Genomic DNA, 23,423 nt, shown 5'->3' with positions numbered 1-23,423 from the left:
CCCCATGCATATAGCTGCGCTGATCCTCCTTCCACCTGGCAGAAGCATAGAAATGAGAAGGTGGCTGGTGAGATGGGTGAGGAAGGTACAAGAAAGAGTGGATGGAATGGATGAAAGGAGGATAGAAGATGTTGCTACCCCATAAGATGGTGGAGCAGAAAAGATGCACTAAGAAGGGGCAGGCAAGCGCTGCACATAGCTGTATTGCATCTGGAGGATGTGAGGATGGGTAACAGGTGTTCTGAATGGGTGATGTCTGCAGCACCTACCCTGGAAAGTGGATGTATTATTGTGGCATTTATAGGGTGTGGTTATTTGTGATGCCCCCCCTTGAGATCCAGTGGGAGGTAAGGGGTTAATAGATCTTTTTTTCCTCCCCAGGGAGATGCTCTAGGAATTATCTCTGCTGTCCTCTCTGAATCCCGATGCTCTGTCCGGGGACTCCGGCTGCTTTTTATCTCCGCCTGGGGAAGCTCCAGTGACGTAACTGTCCATATATGGACACACAGTGCAGTGATGTCACAATGGAACCTCCTCATAATGGAATCTTGAGAGAGAATGCAGGAAGCGGCGGCCGGACAAGTCCTGTCCTACCTGCACTATGTAAGAAAGGGGTCTATAGACAAGTGGGCAGAATTACACGTGCAGGTGGTGCATAACGCCTGTGTAGGCTGGCAGGAGCATGGCACGGTCAGGTAGGCGTTGCACAGGCACTATGTAGGTAGGCTGGGAGGTAGACTACAAAGACTAGGAGCAGGCAGATAGATAGTGTACAGTGAATTACAGCATGGAAGGAGCATTACTATAAAAGGTAAGTGGTTTCCACAGAGCAGGCTGAAAGAAGCATTACACTTATAGGTAGGTATTGTACACAGACTACACAAACCAGCCATAGCAATGCAACCACCTGTCTAGTATTGTATAGATCCCCTTTCTGACATCAAAACACTTGTGCGCTATAGACAAGACCTCTCAATGTGTTCTGTGTTAACTAGTACCAGGATGTTAACAGCAGGTCCTTTAAAGAGGTACGCTATCCTACCCAAAGTAGTCAGACACCTGAGCAAGAATCAAAAGTAGTATTTATTTCCATATGGTAATTCTTAGTGGGGCTCCTTTGATCATAATGACACCAGATACTCTCTGTAACATACTTTCTACTAATGTCTCATACACTTCAGATGGTATTTCCCTCCATTCATCCTGCAAATGTCTTGCAAGTTCTCTCAGAGAAGATGGCTGCATTTCATATTTCCTGACCCGACGTTCATCCCGTAGAGTTCAGGTTGGAAATCTGTAGGCCGGTCCAATCGTGAAACATCCATATCCTCAAACCAACGTAAAACAGTGTTGGATGTGTGACAAGGCGCGTTGGCTTGTTGGAAGTATGGCTGACCATTCCCAGAGTATTGCGACATTGTCAGCAGCACATTACTGTCTAGAATGTCAGGGTACACCTCCGTGTTCATGGTTCTTGTCACTGCAACCATGGACCAAAACCATAGCAGGTCAAACATCTCCAGACCGTAACAGAATTTCGTACTTAAAGGGGTTGTCCCGCGCCGAAACGTTTTTTGTTTTTTTTCAACCCCCCCCCGTTCGGCGCGAGACAACCCCGATGCAGGGGTTAAAAAAGAACACCGGAGAGTGCTTACCTGAATCCCCGCGCTCCGGTGACTTCTTACTTACCTGCTGAAGATGGCCGCCGGGATCCTCTCCCTCGGTGGACCGCAGGGCTTCTGTGCGGTCCATTGCCGATTCCAGCCTCCTGATTGGCTGGAATCGGCACGTGACGGGGCGGAGCTACACGGAGCCGGCATCCTGCACAAGCGGCCCCATTGAGAAAATAAGAAGACCCGGACTGCGCAAGCGCGGCTAATTTGGCCATTAGACGGCGAAAATTAGTCGGCTCCATAGAAACGAGGACGCTAGCAACGGAACAGGTAAGTGAAAAACTTCTTATAACTTCTGTATGGCTCATAATTAATGCACAATGTACATTACAAAGTGCATTAATATGGCCATACAGAAGTGTATAGACCCACTTGCTGCCGCGGGACAACCCCTTTAACTGTTGGCAAAATATACTCTGGCAGAAGGTGTTCCCCAGGCTCCTCCACACCCAGGTTCATCCATCTGATCTGAAGATGAAGTAGCACAATTCGTCACTCCATAGAATGTTCTTCCATTGTTCAACTGTCCAATGACGTCACTCTTTGCACCATTGTAAACTGGAGAACACCCCAGATGTTTGCAGGATGAATGGAGGGAAATACTAGCGGAAGTGTATCAGACGTTAGTAGAAAGTATGCCACTAAGAGTACTCTGCTGTTTTGGTGTTTCCAGCCAACCTAACTACATTGTACAAAGGACATAATGGGCCAAGATTGGATTACCCCTTTAAGTACTGTAAATTGTGAGGTGCAGTCTCTATGGATCGGACTTGTTTTCTAGCATATCATACATATGTTCAATTGGATTGAGATCTGGGGAATTTGGAGGACAAGTCTTCACCTTTGCCGTGTTCCTCAAATCATTACTGAACTGTTTCTGCTGGGCACATTATCCTGCTGAAAGACGGCACTGGCATTAGCAAATATCGCTGCCTTGAAGTGGGTACTTGTCTGTACAATGTTAGGTAGCTGATATGTGTCGCATCCTCACGATGCCAGGACCCAAGTACCCACCAGAACATTGTCCAGCATCACACTGCCCCCATCGGCTTGTCTTCTTCCCATAGTGCATCCTGGTGCCATCTCTTCTCTAAGTAAGTGACACACACCGGGCCGACTGCATAATGTAGAAGAAAATGTGATTCAACAAACCAGGTTGCCTTCTTCCATTGCTCCATGGTCCAGTCCTGATGCTCACATGTCTATTGTAGGCAGCAACTCAGTAGGGATACTCTACCAGTTTACGTCTATACAGCCCCATACACTGCAAGCTGCAATGTCCTGTGTGATCTGAAACCTCTCTATCATAACCAGCAGGAACTTTTTTCAGCAGTTAGTACTAAAGTAGCTCTTCTGTGGAATCAGACAAGACCAACTAGTCTTCACTCCCCAAATACATCAGTAAGCCTTGGGTGCCCATGACCCTGTCACTGGTTGTTCTTCCTTAGACACTTTTGGTAGATACCACTACATACCAGGAACACCCACAAGACCTGTTGTTTTGGAGACGTTCTGACCCAGTTGTCTTAAAGGGGTTTTCGAGGCAGTTTTGGGATACATAAGGGTCGTAGGGGAAGTCGCTGCTCCAACCCTTGTGTAGTGGCTGTCGCTTGTATTTGCAGGCTGGGGTCTCATTGAAATTAATGAGAGCTGTGCCTGCAATTACAAGCGCCGACCACTACACAGGGGTTGGAGTAGCGGCTTCCGCTCTGATCCCTGTGTATTCTCGCGCTGATAGCATGTGCGACCTGGTAAACCCCTTTAACCATCACAATTTTGCCCTTGTCATAGTCACTCAGATCATTACACTTGCCTATTTTCGGCTTCCAATCCATCATCCTCAAGACCTGACTGATCGCTTGCTACCTAATAAATCCCTGTCCTTGTCTCATTGTTACTCACTTCACCCTGTCAATGGTTTTCATGTTATGGGTGATCTGTGTATAGGCAGGCAGACAGGATGGGTAAGTAGTGGACAGAAACTATATAGGCAAGCTTAAAGAAGTATTGCCCTGACACGTACAGGGGGTGGACAAAAATATGAAAACACCATATGAAATGTATGCCTTAAATTACATGGGATTAAAAATCATATTTCAATAAAACATGTAGAGATGAATTTTAAGTGAAAGTAATATGACACAGATGCTACTGGGCAGATGTGAACATCTGCTTGAGCAACAAGGGTCCATTGGTTTGGGGTTTGAGCCACTCCGCTGCTGTTACCAGCTGGCTCCAAAAACCACTCTGAGCAGGGCAAGAGGTGAAGTAAACACAAATTTGGTGGAAAAGCTCTCAGCCAAGCAGCGGTCAAAAGGGCAGCTCAGTGACAATTATTAAAATCCCATGCATTTCGTACAGTGTTTCCATATTTTTGCCCACCCCCTGTAGGTATTGTAAAGACTAGCATTAGGATGTGTCCACACCATTGTGGATTCAGAATTTGCAATGTGGAATATATCTACAGTATTGTACCAATGGGTAGGTCGAATCTGTCTGTAGTATACGGATAGTCTGCCGTGGCATGGCTGAGGCTGCTGAATAGCAACTATTGTGCCTTGCAAAAAGGCAATTAGCCTGCTATCCTCTAATAGAGCATATGAAAAGGGGCATTAAAGGGGTTGTCTGGGACATTTTTCATTTTTTTCTATTCATAACCAATCCTGAGAATCCTGTAGCTCTGATCCCTGTCGATCAGCTGATTACCGGCGCCACTTTCACTATGGAAAGCTTTGGAAGTTAAGGAAAGTCGCTATTGCAATACCAACTCTATGGACAGTGAAATCTGCTTTCTGTGCTAATCAGCTAATTGGTGGGGATCGGCAGCCACCCTGTCAATCACCTATTGATGGCTTGTCCTCAGGACAGGTAATCAAAAGAAAAAGAAAATCCCTAACAACCCTTTAGGGTGTGTTCTCATGTCGCTGATTTGCTGCAGATTTCGGTACAGATAATAATATAGCGCCAATATATTCCGCAGCGCTTACAAAGACATGGGGATACAGAAAGACAAAAGAACAAAAATTCCAGAACCACGGTTACATGCAATAATCAGTTGATGGAAACAATAGGGGTGCGGGTCCTGCGCCAACGAGCTTACATACTACACGTAATGGGGTGATACAGAAGGTAAAGGGGCTGGAGATGTATGGTGAGGTGGAGAGTGAGGGATGCTATACACATAGACAATGGTCAGACATTTGGCCGTGTGATGGTAGAATCGGTATGACTGCAGGGCGTTGATGGTAGCTGGCAAGGATTGCAGTCAGTAGGTCAGGGAGCATGTTATCAGGCAGAATACAGAGGGGTTTGGTTAGGGTATGCGGTATGCCTCCCTGAAGAGGTACTTTTTTAGAGCACGCCTGAAGTTTTATGAGTCCTGGATTGCCTGGATAGCCTTTTGGTAGTGCGTTCCAGAGGACCGGTGCTGCTCAGGAGAAGTCTTGGAGGCGGGAATGAGAGATTCGAATTAAAGGGGCACTCAGTCTGATTTTGGAGCGGAGAGCCCGGGCTGGGTGATGGATTGAGATGAGGGAGGCAATATAGGGTGGCGCTGTGCTGTGGAGGGCTTTATGGATGAAGGTAGCGAGTTTAAATTGTATTCTGTATTTGACGGGCAGCCAGTGCAGTGACCGGCACAGGGCAGAGGTGTCTGAGTAGCGGATGGACAGGAAGATGAGCCTGGCTGCCGCATTCAGGATGGATTGGAGAGGGTAGAGTCTGGTGCAGGGGAGGCCGATCAGCAACGAGTTGCAATAATCCAGCCGAGAGTGGATGAGGGCAACAGTAAGTGTTTTTAGCATGTCCACGGTCAGCAACTGATTTCACCCTTTCAATAGAACCAGTGGAGTGTGCAGCAAATTCGCACGAAAATCCACATCCAAATACACCCCAGTGGTGTAGATTCCAGCGTGGCTTTTAATGCAGAAATGCTGTGGATTTTGATGCAGATTTTTTCATTGCGGAAAATCTGCAGCATTTCTGCTACGTGTAAATGTACCCTCAAGTTGTTGCTGAACCATCTTCACAATCAAACCCTCATTCTATTTAGAAGAACATGCCCTTGTGCACTGAAATCTATAAATGGAGACAAACGCAACCCTGCATGTTGACTGTCTACTCTGCGGCAGTTCTCATAGTAACATAGTATGTAAGGCTGAAAAAACACCTATGTCCGTCCAAACCAGCCTGTTAACATGCAATGTTGATCCAGAGGAAGGCAAAAAACCCCGTTGAGGTAGAAGCCAATTTTCTACATTTTAGGGGAAAAAGGATTCCTTTCTGACTCCAATCGGGCAATCAGAGTAATCCCCGGATGACCGACTCTTCTGAAGTAATCAGTGATATAACATGTAATATTGTATCGCTCAAGAAAGGTGTCCGGGCCCCTCTTGTACTCTTTTAGTGAGTTCCCCATCACCACGTCCTCAGGCAGAGAGCTCCATAGTCTCACTGTTTTTACAGTAAAGAATCCCCTTCTATGTCGGTGTAGAAACCTTCTTTCCTCTAGATGTAGAGGGCGCCCCTTTGTTACAGTCACAATCCTGGGTATAAACAGATGATGGGAGATCTCTGTATTGCCTGAAAGCGCTGCAGAATAAGTTGGCGCTATACAAATAACAAGATTTTTTTAAATTTTATTTTATTTGTATTGTCCCCTGATATATTATACATAGTTTTTCAGTCGCCCCTCAGCCATATTTCTCTCTAAACTAAATGAACCCAATTTTGATAACCTCTCTGGGTAGTGTAGTCCGCCCATTCCGTTTATTACTTTAGTTGCCCGCCTTTGTACCCGCTCAAGCTCTGATATGTCCTTCTTGATTACTGCTGCCCAATACTGTCCTCAATATTCCATGTGTGGAATGAATAAATGAACTGAGAAATTAGCAAAAAAAATGTTATGACGATTATGAAGATATGTTAAATTTTAGTCCATTTACAAGGGCTGACTATCGGCTAAAAACAAAATAGCTCAAACGGGCGATTTTGATGAATAGTTGGCCCATGTAAAAGTTGGATTCAATAGCGTACTGAGTGAGAAATCTCTCATTAGTCCCTTCGTTTCAACCAATTAAAACTAAGCAATTAACGGGCGACTTCTCACTCAGTGTAAACAGGCAGTTGTTCATCTTGGAGCGACTGCCTGTTCACAGTGAAAGCAGGCAGGTGGCAGGTAGAGATCTCCAGCGCGCTCCACCTTCATTCACTGAATGACTATCGCTCCTGTGTAAAAGCACCCTTAGATTTGGTCAGTATAGAGGTACTTAATAAGAGGCAGGCCTTCACATCAGCAAACTAAACCCATACAGCAGATGATATAACCGGAATCGCTCCAAGCTCCACAAATAGTAATTCCCCTTTAAATTATGGAAGTGAAGTAAGACGGAGTGCCAGATAGTGAAATTTCGCGAGTGCCCGTGTGTTCAGCTTGGCCAGCTGTTAGATACTACTGTCAGCAATAGAGTTTTCTAAAAACCGATTGCTACAGGGTAGGAAACATGTTTCTAGGCAATGAGAGTTCACGTCTGTTACTCATCATCACGTGTTCAGGTTGCTGTTCTTGTGTTATCATTTTTCTTAAAGGAGATATGGTCATTAGAGATGAGCGAGCGTACTCGGAAAAGCACTACTCGCTTGAGTAATTTGCTTTATCCGAGTATCGCTGTGCTCGTCCCCGAAGATTCGGGTGCCGACACGGAGCGGGGAGCTGCAGGGGAGAGCGGGGAGGAACGGAGGGGAGATCTTTCTCTCCCTCTCTCCCGCCCGCTCTCCCCTGCTCCCCGCTGCGACTCACCTGTCAGCCGCAGCGGCACCCGAATCTTCAGGGACGAGCACAGCGATACTCGGATAAAGCAAATTACTCGAGCGAGTAGTGCTTTTCCGAGTACGCTCGCTCATCTCTAATGGTCATCAATTCAAGAGTCTATCATGTACTTTTTTGGACTGTACTATGTGGCATCTGGATTTTTTCTTTCAGACTGTTGACATTTTCGTCAGGAGTTTCTTTCATATTTCCTGGACAAAATAGAACAGCATGCATCACAATTTTTCCAGTCAAGAAGGGTATAGTTTCTCCTTAAGGAGAGCACCTAGGTGTGAGGAGACTTGTAAGGCCATCCATGCTCCTCTGGGAAATATGAGAATATGAAGATGAAACAATACCTCTACAGCGCCATTACAGAACCCATCGTCCCCACTATAAGTTAATGGGGTCTATGAGGCATTGTTGGTGTCCATCTTACAAGAGATCTGGCATTCTGTTATTTTTATTGTTCTACCCCTTGATGGACCAGAAGAACAGAAATCTTGTTGGAGCTGTGAACAGAGCTGAGGTCTATGCCTTTTTTTCCTCTTCATTTTCAGCCCCTTTAGGACTTTCTCATTAGTTAAAATTGGACCTGATATCCTTTAATTTTATAGCTCTTAGTGGGAGGAATTTGTTTTCACCTTTTTATACGTACGTTATTTAATAAATAATATTTATACCAAATCTGAATCCTCTACTTGCGCATAATGATGTCCTACACCCCACTTTATCAGACCCCTACCCCAGGCCATTTCACGATTGGAGCTTCCCTGTATAGATATTAGACCGGTGACCCCGGACTGCAGCATAAAATCACATGGATCAATTTCATTGTGAATCCACATTAGCTGGGAAAATCCAGCATTCTGAGTGACTTCCAACGAGGTCTGGTCATTGGTGCTACACTAGCCAGGGCCAGGATTTCATACCGGGGCTAGCAAATTTTACTGGCGCACTTCTGGTTCTTATATTTACTGGACTGGACTTGTCTCTACTCTGTATATGAGTAAAAAGAAGTGGGGGTCCCCTGTTGTGACCACTGAGTGCCCAGGCATTGTAATGAATTTAATAGAGTATTCATTGTGCAATGTCTTTGGTTGTGGTAATTGGTGCATTACTTAGGTTACTTAGTCTTAAATGGGTTATCTCACGATCTAAGGTTATTCTCTATCCGCATGAGAGGGAATCACTTTATGATCAGTGGTGTTCTCACTGCCAAGACCCTACCAATTCTGAGAATGAGGATTCCGTGTCCCCCTCTTTTAATCTCTGTTGGGTTGCTTCTCCCATCCGTAGTGACGTCAAACTGAATGGAGCTCTGGCTGAACATGCATGGCCGTAGCTCCATTAATTTCAGTAGGGCTGATGGAAATACCCAAGCGCTTAGACTTGACTATCTACGGCAGTCATATTGAAAATGAATGGAGCGCATGCAATAACCCTCCAGTGAGGGGGTCAGGGGACACTGGACCCTCATTCTTGGAACTGGTGGGATCTCGGTGGTGAAACTCCCAGTGATCATAAATTCATCCTGTGACTAAGGGATAACCCCCTTTAATATCACAAATGGATTTGCCTTTGAGCTGGCAGTTCAAGACAATTCTATTTGTCGGGTTTGATGGCGTGTTTAGGGTCTGTCAATATTCCAACCTGAGACCTCTTGCATACTTATTGAGCTATTTCAGCATGCTGGATAGCTACCCCAAATCCTAGCACCTTGTTCTTTGTCCTTTGACTCCTGTCCATGTTCCTAGCTCCGTGTTTCCCTGCCTTGGTCAAACCCATGTCTTGTGCCTTCTCTAATTAGGCTCTCTATAAAAGCCTGGCCTTGACACTCCCTTCTTGTGTGTCATTGTGCCATTTGCCTCTAATCAAACGTCTCTCCCACATACCTGCTCCTCTACAACTGATTGTCCATCTCGTGTACCAGACCTAGGCTATACCTCCTGACTACGTTATTGCTTCAACCCTTTGTACTGCACTGCCTTCTTGTGAATCAGATCTCGGCTACTCCTGGACCACGCTACCTTCCTGTAAGTGGCTACAGAACGAGACTTCAGTCCCGCGACAGACTCGTGACAGAATAACATGCTCAGAAATGGAGTCCAGAAGTGGCAGAATTACAAGACATTTTGTGCCACGTATCAGGAGTTCTCTACCCTGGGAAAAAAGGCAGATATGTTGCAGTGACAACATTCCGAGGCTGATGTTCGCATGCCACTACCATCAAGATTTGGTGGGGACTGCCGCTAATACAGGGGGTTCCTGAACCAATGCCGCAACAAATGCAGCATCTTTTTTCCAGATGAGACCCGCTCCATTTACCAGCGACCGAAATAAGGTGATGTTCATTCACCTGATAGAAGGTGAAGCGCTTGCTTGGAGCTCAGCTTATGTGGAAAAGGACAGCACCCTTCTCCATAACCTCTGCACCTTCATTGCGGCTATGAATCAAGTCTTCTGAGAGATGGTCTCACTCTGTCAAAGCATTTTCTGGTACAATGAAGAATTCATAGTTGATTATGTGACGGTGAGCTGCCCAGTCTTTGGTGTATTTGACATCAAGTTCTTCTGGTTAAACGCCATCTTTGGTTTTTGACAAATGTGTAGTACTGTAGCTAGTGGATGACATAGTGACATGGGAGTACGTAAGGCATGATGACATGTTATTGTCTTCTAGAGGAGCATGGCTCTGCAATACAGCATCCAATTTTTTTTTAACCTCCATTGTGGCATGGCTTTCTGGCTGGCATCAGTATGAGGCATTTATATACTCACCAACCATTGAACTGGTCTAGCTAATTCTAGCACTTTATGCCACTGTGTGTTCATGTCCCACATTTCTGTGTCAAAGCATTTGTCAGGGTATGGTGTCCTTATACATGGGTGTCCCCCCAGGAAAACAGGGTGGGGTGTCTGTGGCCACAAATAAAACAGAGGTGAGGTACTTTTGAACGTCGCCATCAAATCCACTGGGTAACCCTCCTAAAGTGATTGATGCAGCGAAGTTCTACTGACCACATAACGTCCACTTACCTTGTGCCATTCCAGATGAGAAACATAACTGCTGTGGTAGAGCTTTCCCAATAAGAAATAACCTTCATGCATGTTAATGTTGCAGTTCACATCTGCATTTCTAATTTGCTAGGTCTCTCTGTTTTTTGAACATCCAAATGCATCTTTTCGGATTCAAGCATAGAGTTCTGGGAATTTAGGGAAGCATTTGGGTTTATATCTATGGTCAGTGGGGGTCCCAGCAGTTAGACACCCACCAATCGACAAGTAGATAGCAGATAAAGGTTTATTCCCATCTCAGCAAGTTGAGTTTTTACTGGCTATAAAGGACCCCCAATAACCAACCATAGGACTGTCACCACTCTCCATCCCACTGGAGTCTAGGTGACCAAAGCATTTGGTTACCTATGATAGCTTTTGCTGTTAGGGTACTTTACACAGGTTAATGCCTCCTTCACAGCAGCATTGGAGGCTCAGCTTGGAACCAACGTCAGAAAGTCGCAGATGAAGGAGTGGACAATGCTGCGCCAATTCACCCGGGAAGATGCTGGGTGGCATTGTGGAAGTCGACAGACCCCATTATAGTCAGTGCGATCAGTCGGCCTGTTAGTTTCTGCTCCACTGGGATTCTGTTTTCCAGTTCTTATGACGGAACAAGAAAGTGGAAACCTAGAGTTCAGGTGTGAACATGGCCTAAGCAGTTTGGCTTGCTTCTTAGGAGTTCCTTGCACACTGGCGCTCCTGGCCAAGCGCTGTGGACGAATCTGCAATACAATCCCATTCACTTAAATGGAGCCGTGTTGCAATTCTCTGCAAAGTGGGGTGGTCAGGAATGCCAATGTGCCAGAGATATCACAAAGAGAGGGTCACAGATGTCAGCCCCCCATTGTTCAGAAGTTTAGGCCATATCCCAACAATGTCCCATAGCAATCAGCAATGTAAATCTGTCTTTAAGTGTAAATGTTATAAAAGGAACATGACAGACGGAAGTCAGGGATCATTTTATTGGATTTAACAGTCTGCTATTAACACCAGAATGAAGTTAACCACTGACCAACTACAGTAACCACATGTAGCACACTACAATACAAGTACATGTATCACATATACTGTTCCCAGACATATAGCTTCACTGCGAGTAGGTTTGTTACATAGCAATCTGCCGCTTTGTCCTTGCTGAAAATTGTAAATGCGATGCGATCGTTGCTTGCACTTCTTAAAGATCCTTTTGTTGGGGGTTCCGGACCATGTATTGGGTGGTGGCCACTGCTTTTCCTAAGCCAAAGCGTAAAGCAAATGCCTCAGGGTTGAATTTACCTGAAACAAAGAAGGTTAATATTAATATCCTGACCTCATTAAAGGGGTTCTCTCACTACAACCCAATACGGTAAATGGATGACATTGGGGTTGTGCCCCCCTCGGGATCCACATCTATGAGCTAGAATAGAGGGTTGCTCTGTAGGAGGCACTCCCGCTATGATAGACTCGGCATGTCCAGGCATTATAGGTCAGCTATTAATTTGAATGGCCGCCATATTCATGCCCTGATGTAAAAATGTCATTTAAGTACAGAAAATTGCATCTTTTAACCCTTTCTAATCCAATTTTGGATTCAGGGGTTCCTAAAAGGCTTTCTCTTTTTGCTGTTCTACAACGGTGCCATCTGCTGGCTAAAGCTAGTGTATGAATGCCAGAGAGGCTCTGACAGCGGAGTGGCTGGCAATAGAAGGTAAGAATACCCTGTCGGACATCTTCTGACATTGTAGCTGTACAAGCTTCAATCACAATGTAGGAAGACGTCAGACAGTGGATTGGAAAGGGTTAAAAAAAAATAAAAATTGTCTGCTAAGGAGCGCTTTTCATGTCTATGAGAACCTGACCGAAACATCCCTCATATTGTCTGCCCAACCCTTGCTACCATCTCTATGCACCACTGGTGAGGTCTGTAGATACTTCATAACCCAATATATGAGACTTAAAGGCTTTTTCCAGGGCTCTAATACTGATGACCTATCTTGATGCTTTATTTGATCAGTGGGGTCCGCCACTCAGGACTACCTTTGATCAGCTGATTGAAGAGGCAGCAGTATTCGGGCAAGCACCATGGCCTCTTCACAGGTCCATGACACCACGTTCATCGATCACATGGCCTGAGAGCAGCTCAGTCCCATTCAAGTGAGCAGGACTGCGCTGCAATACCATGCACAGCCACTATACAATGTACAGCACTGTGCCTGGTGAGCACTGGAGCGAGCACCGCCGTCATTTCAAACTGTTATTTGTGCAGCAGACCCCCATTGATTTGATATTGATGACTGAGGATAGGTCATAAATATGTCAGACTCAAACCCCTTTAAGTGAAGTTTTGGTTTTAAATGCATTGTCCAGACCAGAGATCATAATGGACGGAGTGTTATACTCAGTAAGAGCAGTGGTGAACTATCCACTATCTTGGTCACCCATTCACTTGACGTGGAGAATGCATAGGGTGGAGGAAGGGGTTAATAATGTTACTGTAAATAAAAGTGTGGTGGGGATATTGCACTTTTTGCCACCCCTGCATCTTTCGAGAAATTCAATTAATACTATGGCAGGAGCACGAGAGATTAATGGGTCTGCACACCAGTGGGCGTTATTGCATCCTGGATTGTTTTGTCCCTACAAGACCCTCCAATAGTCCTGGACATAACTGCTTCATCACCTCTTTATTATGGGACCAGTGTGCAACAACTTTCCTTGGAACATAAGGAGTAAAAAAAAAAATACCCAACACTTCCCATCTAGTAACTTCTAAGAAAATGGCTGAGCAATGAATTTTTGGAATCCCCTTTTTGCATCTTATTCATACCATATGAGTCACCTATCTCAACATCTGCACATAATATTAGGCGGTCTCTGCTTTCCCATGCCACCTGCTGGTACCCGAGACCATTGGATATCTGAAAACTCCTGACCATATGTACATTAGGAAGCATGGGTGATGGAGACAAGTTAGCAGTAAGTTCTAACCCTTCTCAGGTGTTCTTATGGTAGAGATAACGTACCACGAGATTTCTCCTCCGATGGAAGAAGAGAAGGGCGAGACCCTGGAGGCTGCAGATACAGGAAGAACTGGTATCTGTGAAATCCGGTGTTTGCAGGGGGAGACGGACCCTTGTACTCTGATTACAAAAAGGGAAAAGTCTTACAATAAATCAAGGACAGACATCAAAGATGGAGACATTTTACCTAAATTCACGTTACCCATGTCACGCCACCAACTTTACAGATCTCAGACTGCTGACTGATTCCCAGAATGAAGGGGCTTGTGCCTATAGAAAAGCCCTGGAGCTCCTAATTATTTTTCAAATTAGGAAACGGGAAAGTAGTTTGACTCTTCCTTCCTCTTTCCCTTCACTGATAGGACGAGGCCTGTTTCTCCGGCCCCATTGTTGGCACTGTGGGGACAATTTAATGGGTATGAGTGCGCCCTCTTGCTTATCTCTCATACGGATTCATACAGAATCTCTAAGGTAGGCCACGCTCATTAGATGTCTATTTCAGCAGAATTGACCAACTATCTGATGTATTTGGTGGCCTCCCAACTCTCTCCGAGGACAAGTGTCAGGAAAGATAAGGTTGGATTTCAGTTGCCCGATCCCTATGATCTCAGGGAGATAAGCCGCAGCTGCCAAAGAGAAACAAATTCTTACAGTTCAATCAGTATCTGATCGATATAGTTGCATGTGGGAACACCCCTTAGACGTCCCAAAATACCCCACTTTGCATTTAATTACCATAAACTTCACCCTTACTCTAGTCCAGGGCAGTCCTTGGCAAATTGGGACTGTTGGCAACAAAGTATGTTAACGCATTAACGCAACAGGGCGTACAGTTATATCATGGAGGTTCGGGGTTGGTATGGTGTGGGAATGGGAGCCGATGCCGCTTCATACAAAATAGGTGCGGTCTGTCTTTGTCAGCTGACACCCGCCTGTAACAGCCACAATCAATGTGAGCGCTGACAGCGGCTGTTAACCCTTTAAATGCCCCAGAGATCGCAGGGTGCCGTTCAGTTGCCATGACAGCAGGTGGCCTTCTGAAGGTCCCCCGGGCTGCCATTGTAGATTGTCTATTAAGCCATGCCTGTGATGTGGCTTGATAGATTGCCTGTTAGATCGTGGTATAATGTAATACTATGGTATTACTTTATACCGTATAAGTGATCAAACTATCACAAGTTCAAGTCCCCGAGAGGAACAAACAAAAAAAAAAAGTAAAAATGAGTTTTAAAAAGTTCTATTAAGGCCGAAAAAAAATCACACGGCCGAGAAAATCGCGCACGATGTGTGAGATTTGCATGAATATGAACCCCATTCATTTGAATAGGGGCATATACATGAGCAATTTTTTCCCACATCACGGGGGGAAAAAAACTGCGTCATGTCCTAACTTTGGGCATGCCCTCGGAACACATCGCCCATTGTTTTCAATGGGGCCGGTAAACACATCGCACAACGTACCATATACACGCAAGTGCATTGCTTCCCACTGAAAACAATTCAGCCACGTCGGAAGATTGCTACTTTACCTGAAGTGATGACAGGCGGTTTTTAACGCTTCCCATCATTTCAGTGGGGCCGCTCACACAAGAGTCAAAGCGCAGCATTTCCAACGCTGCACTTTGACGGTGATGCATGTTCCATCTTTGGCCGTTTTTGGCGCTGCGACGCCCATTGAAATGAATGGTCAGCGGTTTCAGCGTTGCTGAAAACGCGGTACAAAATCACAGCCATTCAATGGCCAATCATAGCCAGCGCTGGATGCACCAATCACAGCCATTCAATGGCTGTGATTGGTGCTTCCACAGCTGGCTATGATTGGGTGAGAGGGCTGTCACTGAGTCGAATTAGCCAATCAGAGCAATCTCTTGCTGGGAGGTGAGGAATTCCATCCCCGTCTCTAGCAACAGATGCTTTGCCGGCTTGACAGGTGCCCGGCAGCCGTCCCGAATATCCGAAAACACCGGCAGGGACCCCGACGGCACCTGCAAGGTGAGTATTGATTTTTTTTTTCAGCATCCTTGGCTGCGCTTTTAGCTGTGCTGAAAACTCAGCCAAAACGATGGCATAACGCATGCCAGGGCTGCTGAAACCGGGTGGAATCTGCAGTAAACGCAGTGTTGAAAAATGCTGCGTTTCTGCAAACGCCTGTATGAGAAAGGCCTAAAAGAAATAAAGAGGTGATTGTAAAAAATCCACCTTTTTCCATATTTATAACAAAATAACACAAACATCCTATTTGGTATCGCTTCGTCTAGTCCAATCAAAATGACCCATTTGTCACATTAGAATTGTGCTTTTTTTTGTCACTCCCATCACTGAGATAAAATTAAATAAAAAGCGATCAAAAAGTTGTCTGAACTCCAATACAAACTACAGGACATCCTGCGAAAAATGAGCCCCCACACATCTATGTTGACAGAAAAATACAATTTTGTGCCACATCTTCTCACAGCCATAACTTTATTTTTTTTAAATTATTACCGCAAAAAAAAATAATTACAAACTATATAAAATTCATAATGTCGTAATTGTACTGACCCATACAATAAAGTTATCCTGGCATTTTTGCTGCAGTGCGTACGCTATAGAAACAAGACCCCCCCAAAGATCGCAGAATTGCGTTTTTTTCCCATTTCAGTACACTATATAGTAAATTACATGGTACCATTAAAAAATATGAACTTGTCCCACAAGAAACAAGCCCTCACACAGCTACGTTGATAGACAAAAAAAAAAAATGGCTTTTTGAAAGTGGGCAGAAGAAAATGAAAACGGGGAAAAAAAGTCATTAAAACTGATCCCCCTACAGACAAAAATGGTATAGCCTTAACTAATGCTAGACCGATGCATCATGGGAATGATTGAACATGAAAGTGAAAAATCTCAATATCAAGATGATGTCTCATAAGCATCAGACAGGGGGGCATATTACCCTTTTCAGACGCAGTTCTCCGGCGCATTCAGCCAATCAGCTGGCTGGAATCGGCACCACGTGACTACACAGCGTGCACTCGGATTGCCTTCAGCAGCCGTGTGCACTACACACTACAGTTAAGCAGACGTGCACTACACACTACACTTAAGCAGCGGGTTTAGGGTTAGGTTTAGGGTTAGTGTTTAGGGTTGGGTTTAGGGTTGGGTTTAGGGTTAGTGTTTAGGGTTAGGTTTAGGGTTGGGGTTAGGTTTAGGTAACCCTAACCCTAAACCTAACCCCGTGCTGCTTAAGTGTAGTGTGTAGTGCACGTCTGCTTAACTGTAGTGTGTAGTGCCCACGGCTGCTGAAGGCAATCCGCGTGCACGCTGTGTAGTCACGTGGTGCCGATTCCAGCCAGCTGATTGGCTGAATGCGCCGCGCCGGAGAACTGTGGCTGAAAAGGGAAATATGCGACAGGGGGCTGCACTGCAGGGAAGGGACTGCCTCTCACACTCTGAAGGTGTCCTCTGTGCATTCCAATCAGATAAGGAGGGCAGGGATGAAAAAATGTATTTTTGCCCAAGTGACCCTTAAAAAGAAGCTAAACATTGCCTTAAACCCTGGTTTCTCCCCCTTCTCATGTCTTTCCTTCTTCTGTGCCTGGAGATCATCAAGTGTTTTATAGCGTATTATGTAAGAAAGAGGTCAGTTGCAGGAAACTATAGAATACTATGGAGTCCTAAATGAAAGGGTAAGTTAAGGTGTCGGCCAGACCATCGGTGGAGAACAAGAGGAGTCACTCACCACAGATGGGTGCTAGGATGGTGAATTCCTCCAGCAGGAGGCGTGGTCTTTTGCGACCTATCAGGTTACAGCTTTCAGTTTCCTGTTAAAAATTGAGAGCTGGAATCTGATTGGTTACCACTTTTTTCTTGCGCGAGTTTCAATGTTTTTCTGCATCTCTCAACCAGATGTTTTCTTCACCTTCCGGATTTACCTGTTATCTCTCTTCCTTGGAGACTTTTTCCAGACTGAAGATCCCGACCCTAAATCAAAATAGACAATATGAACGATGAACAGTTTGTGTAGGTGTTTGTTTAAAATAGGGGGCCACAACAGTTTTTGGTCTGAAGTTGACACCAGCTACAATTAAAGTTTCTCCCTCTACACCCATGCATTTCACAAGGAGCCCATCAATTTCAATAGGAACTGTGTGATACTTAATGTCCCCTCAGTAATTGAGGCCTCACTGTGTGCCCTGAGTCATTTATAGTCCCCATTCCCCCCAGTCATTTATAGTCCCCACTGTACCACCCCTCAAGTTAAAGGGGTTGTCCCGCGCCGAAACGGGGTTTTTTTTTTTTTCAACAGCCCCCCCGTTCGGCGCAAGACAACCCCGATGCAGGGGTTAAACAAGAAAACCGGACAGTGCTTACCTGAATCCCCGCGCTCCGGTGACTTCTTACTTACCTGCTGAAGATGGCCGCCGGGATCTTCTCCCTCGGTGGACCGCAGGGCTTCTGTGCGGTCCATTGCCGATTCCAGCCTCCTGATTGGCTGGAATCGGCACGTGACGGGGCGGAGCTACAAGGAGCCGCTCTCCGGCACGAGCGGCCCCATTCAGAAAAGAAGAAGACCCGGACTGCGCAAGCGCGTCTAATCTGGCGATTAGACGCTGAAAATTAGACGGCTCCATGGAAACGAGGACGCTAGCAACGGAACAGGTAAGTGAAAAATTTCTGATAACTTCTGTATGGCTCATAATTAATGCACAATGTACATTACAAAGTGCATTAATATGGCCATACAGAAGTGTATAGACCCACTTTGTTTCGCGGGACAACCCCTTTAATTATAGGCTGCACTGTACTCCAACTATAAAATAAACTCAACTCTATCATGCTCCCGCGGAGCCCTCCATTCTCTGCCTTGGCCTCCACTGGCTAGGATTGTGTGGAACGATGCAGGTGGTGCCGTGACATCATACAGCTTGCATGACAGAGAAGATGCAGGATGGCAGTACAGTAATCGCTTCCTGCAATTGCTTTTGTCATAATCAATGGTGGTGCCTGCATCTTTAAGATGCAGATACAATTGATCTAAAAGAACGAGACTCGGGTAGATTCCAGCTTTAATTGGCCCTGGACCCTGCCCAGGTTTGCCGGGTACAGACCCCAGCTCAGACGGTTGCCAACGTATGACGTACTGCTAATATCATTCGCAACAATGTATAACATTTATATATACCACTTATATCACTACTCCTCTTTGTATTTAGTGGGGCTTTAAAAGCAATCTGAGAAAAGAAGAAGACAGACAGCGAAAGTGATGGAAGTCAAAATGAGAAGTAGAAGTAAGAAGCAAATAAGACTGGAGGATGGAAAGTATTTAATGCAGCCAGAAAAAAAATTCTGCATCATGCAGGAAGTGAAGAGGAGTTACAGAAGTGTGGGAGAGCGCTGGGCTGAGGGGGCAGAGGATGCGGCACACAAGGGGATCCCTGACATTGGCTGTGTGGGTGAGCTTGTGGGAAAGCCCCTCAAATGAAGGCGTATGAAGTTTCTCAGTAGATTGTGATACTGAACGAACTGTAAATTAACCAAGAAACTTTGCCTTTCAATTCCTTGCCATTATTAAAATCTCTGCGTGCATCCAGTGAATGTTAAAATTATTAAAGGGCTTATCCAAGATGCTTACCCTTTATGATCTAGCCTCAGGTTAGGTCATCAATAGTTGACTGGCACAAGTCTGCCGCTGAGAATCCCCACTGATCAGATGATCGCCGGCCTACTGTCAGTGCGGCTAGCACTGGAAACAGATAGCGCAGTCAATATTGCAGCAGCCCAGTTTGATACTATAGACACAGCTCCTATTGAATTCAATGAGTGCCGTAAAAGTGAAGAATCTGAAGGACTTTTATAGGGTGATCAATGAGTGGAACAGGTTACCATGGGAGGTGGCGAATTCTCCTTCAATGGAAGTGTTCAAACAAAGGCTGGACAGACATCTGTCTGGGATGATTTAGTGATCCTGCATGCAGAGATTTTCCTTCCGTTCAAAAGCCAGGCAGGTGGGCGGAAATCTTATCAAAAGTGGTCCAAGGAAAGACAACTAGTGAACTGGCAGCAAGGTCACGAGTACCCAAAACTCATCTGATCTACAGAGAGGCCCCACCTCACAATTTACAAGTCTTAAAAAGGGGTTGTCTGGGACTTTTCCAATTGATAATCTATCCTCAACATAGGTCCTCAATAGTTGAGCAGCAGGAGTCCACATCCCCAGGCCCACTGTCAGTATGGAAAATGTGGCCTGTATTGCAGTAGCCTGATTTGGTACTACAAGCACAGCTCCCTTTTAATTCAATGTACCTGCAGTACCAAACCAGGCCACTACAATACAGTCAGCGCTATCTGCTTCCAGCACTGTGTATACGGACAGTAGGCCTAGGAATCAGCTGATTGGCAGGGATCCTATGCAGCAGACCCTTGGCGATCAACTACTGAGTCTACCTGAAAAAAGGAAGTATGCCAGCAACATAACCTGAAAGCTGTTTGCAGCGAGGCACTATCAATGCAATGCCCCACTGGAGTCCGACTCACGACTCCAAAATACGTACTCAGAAAAAATTCAAGTTTCAAAAGTCTGAACAACCCCTGCTACTAATGTTTTGGTGCCAGAAACCATAGGACTTCTTCAGGGGACTTATGGAGTCCATACCTTAACAAATCATAAGCTACTTTGGCGGTATGCGGGGATCTACAGGGGGTGGACAAAAATATAAAAACACTGTACGAACTGCATAGGATTTTAACCATTAGCTGCCCTTTTAACCCCTGCTTGGCTGAGAGTTTTCCCGCCAAATTTGTGTTTACTTCACCTCTTGCCCTGCTCTGGGTGGTTTTGGAAGCCAGCTGGTAACAGCAGCTGAGTGGCTGAAATCCCTGACCAATGATACCTTGTTGCTCAGGCAGATGTTCACTTCTGCCCGGCAGCATCTGTGTCATATTACTCCCACTTAAGTTACATGGGATTATACTTCATATTTCAATAAGACATGTAGAGATAGATTTTAAGGCATGCATTTCGTACAGAATTTCCATATTTTTGTATACCCCCGATACACATTAATTTAATGTTATGTCTACTCGGTGTAGGAGCTCAGCTGTTAGGGTTGGATCAGACAAACTTATTGACTTCTCTAATGATAAACGTCAGAATTGTGAATACAGCTCTGAAGTATATAAAAAGCTATAACTTTGGATCAGTACAAGATAAGTGATAAAATGTATCAACTAAGTTACTTTATTGATTCTACATAAAGTAACGGTGTGCACAACCCCTCTGGTGGTGAAGTGGTTAACGTTCTCCGCTAGTATATAGAATAAAGTGTAAAGCGCCGGGTGTCAGGCAGGTTCGGATGTTCTGCACATAGTCTAATATTAGCAGCGGTGCTCAGGCTATATGTAACAATGGATCCGGCCGCCTTCTAACCGGGAGTCACAGCTGGCTGGACCGGGTTATTAAAGTCTAAGCGGCATAGGGCAGAGTGTAATAATGATGAGCTGGATCTTGGGGAAGCTCTCTCAGGCTCCCACTCCCAGGCCACGTGTGACAAGGAATCTCCCACTCAGACACGTAAGAGAAACAGGAGGAAGACCAGGCGTGGGAGACGGGGAAAGTGGAAAGCAGAACACAGGGGAGAGAGTGAGGGAGAGGACCAAGGAGAGACAGGAGAACGCAAGAGGTGAAGAGAAGGTGCCCCCCCAAGTGCCAAGTACACAAAGTCCTGCAAACCAGACTCCTACCTGTCTACGCTCCTGTCTATACCACTTACTAAAATTCTCCATCCTAATGCTAAACTCCCTATTGACTACTCTCAGCCCTCCATTACCCTCGGAGGCACTCCCCACTCTCCACATCACTTATTCTGATGGTTCCCTTGGTAACTGCAGCGAGTTCGGCTTTTGGGATGAGTCAGGTTGGTGCTGTGAGATTTGCTCCTGCATATGGGACAGGACAATTCTGTATCATCATCATCTCTCATCCCACAGCTTTTTTTTTTTGCTGTATCTAACATATGTCCAGAAAGAAGCCTGTAGACGCGGGATAGCGAGTCCTCGATAGCGTATAGTGCAATATCGTTATATAATGCACCCACTTACTATACGTTATATGCATTAGAGGATTTCCACGGCCGCGTTAGGGTGCTCCGTTCCAAGATCTCTTATGGGAATTCATCGTCTTTGAACTTTAGAAAGTGTATTGTGCCCTCTAATGCACAGACTAGCTGCTGCAGAACATCTTTTTGAAACTCAGCCATCGTCTGTACGCTACTCTTCCTCCTTTATAATGCATGCTATTACGGAACTGCTTTAGAGTATCGTATACCGTCTCTGTTTTTGCAAGAGCCTTTTAAAAAAGGGAACAGGCTTTGATCACCATCTACTGATTGACGTGAAGATTCCCCCAAGAGAAGAGGAAGCCGACTCTGTATAATCTGCTGCTGATGTCAGAATACATCATTTATACAAGTCGCTGACAAAATTCAGGACACTATTATACCTAGACATGTAAATTCTCACAGCAACACAGTATGGGGGTATATTAGTTCTTGTAATTGGGCAGCTGCTGTGGCACCTCTGAACCAAAAAGTGGGATTTTCATGTAAACCGCTATTTAACATGTAATTAAAACATAACTTTTCAGACTAAGGCCGGTTCCACATCCACGTTGAAACCTTTCATCACAGATCCGGTCCAAAATACTGGAAGAAAAAGCCCAGCATGTAGCACTTTTTCTTCCATCCAAAAGCCGGGTGGAAACAGAACAATTCCCATTATAGTCAATGGAATCTGCCCAGCATTGTTCGGTTCTGTTCACAGACAGAGCCATTGGGCCGCGAGGGTTACCCTTTCCTGCTCCCTGAACCCGGCCGCAGATGTGGAACCACCCTAAGCTGCCATGTGTGTACACCATTTCTGGCCGTTATATGACTTGTATCCTGCATTTATCACCAGTTTTCCCTCTGCTGATTCTATCTTAATTGTTGGTCTTCCCTGAGCTGGTAGGTGGAGAATAGCTGCTATGCTGCCTTCTATACGCAGCAAACAGAAGGAGATTGTGCTCCTCTATCTCTATCATCAACATGGATGACATTATACAGCAGTACTGAGCAGTGTATTTGTGATTCCAGCACAGGTTAGAAATAAAACACTTATTAGATGCTGCTGCCACATCTCCTTGGGAATCTCTGTGCTTCTCTCCAGCAGCTATTCCCACTTCCACCTCCATAGACTTCTATAAGCTGCAGCTATTATCTGATTTCTGCGTATGAATATAAGGCTTTTGTTCACACTTGCCCTAGGGTTTTCTGTTCTGCTCAGTAATAGGAGCCAAACCAAAAAACTCTAAAACGCTGGATTTGGCACAACTGGTACAGTGTCCCCAAAACTTCATTACCCATCATGGTGGCAACCTTAGGCATGACTGAAACCTTCGTCAACAAAATACTAGCCGAGGTAAAAGGTGTCATGGCTTATCACAATGTCTATTTTTTACCTCTGTTATTCCAGTGGCCCCAGTAGTATTAGTGTCCCCTTTTGTAGACCCAGCAGTAATAGTGGCCCCCTCCATGTGCCCCCTCTCCACCCCTGAAACTCCTGCCGGGCAGCAACCACAGTAATAAGTGCTATAATTCGCTCTGAAGTTCCCATTGAGACATCTCTGCAGCGCTCAGACCACTCCACCCAGCATCTGCACTACGTACAGTACGTGCAGAAATGTAGACAGCGTGGGAGGAGTATCTACTGAGTGCTGCATCAGCAGGGTCCCCACAATGGGAACTTCAGAGCGAGTTTTATCACTAGCTGCTGTGGTTGATGCCCGCTGGAGGTGCACACCCCAAGAAATAATTTTCTTACTAGTCATTAGTATGGCCAGTAAAAAAATAGATGGACTCTATAGTGACG

General features: G+C 45.4%; 1 protein-coding gene across 1 annotated transcript in view; it reads right to left on the bottom strand.

Annotated features, from left to right (window-relative positions):
• Window positions 1–11,483: 11,483 nt before the first annotated feature.
• The window catches only part of PEBP4 (phosphatidylethanolamine binding protein 4), a 79,555-nt gene continuing 67,615 nt past the window's right edge, over window positions 11,484–23,423 (bottom strand). Inside the window, exons 5-7 of the mRNA XM_066593445.1 lie at window positions 17,453–17,501; window positions 13,542–13,658; window positions 11,484–11,814 (exon numbers count right to left, since the gene is read on the bottom strand). Of these exons, the coding sequence (XP_066449542.1) occupies window positions 11,714–11,814; window positions 13,542–13,658; window positions 17,453–17,501 (267 nt within the window). The 3' untranslated portion in view covers window positions 11,484–11,713. The remainder of the gene's footprint in view (window positions 11,815–13,541; window positions 13,659–17,452; window positions 17,502–23,423) is intronic.

This window comes from Eleutherodactylus coqui, chromosome 2 (genome assembly GCF_035609145.1).
Source record: "Eleutherodactylus coqui strain aEleCoq1 chromosome 2, aEleCoq1.hap1, whole genome shotgun sequence".
NCBI lineage: Eukaryota > Metazoa > Chordata > Amphibia > Anura > Eleutherodactylidae > Eleutherodactylus > Eleutherodactylus coqui.
The sequence above is the reverse complement of the archived record's forward strand: the minus strand, read 5'-3'. Positions and strand labels throughout refer to the sequence as shown.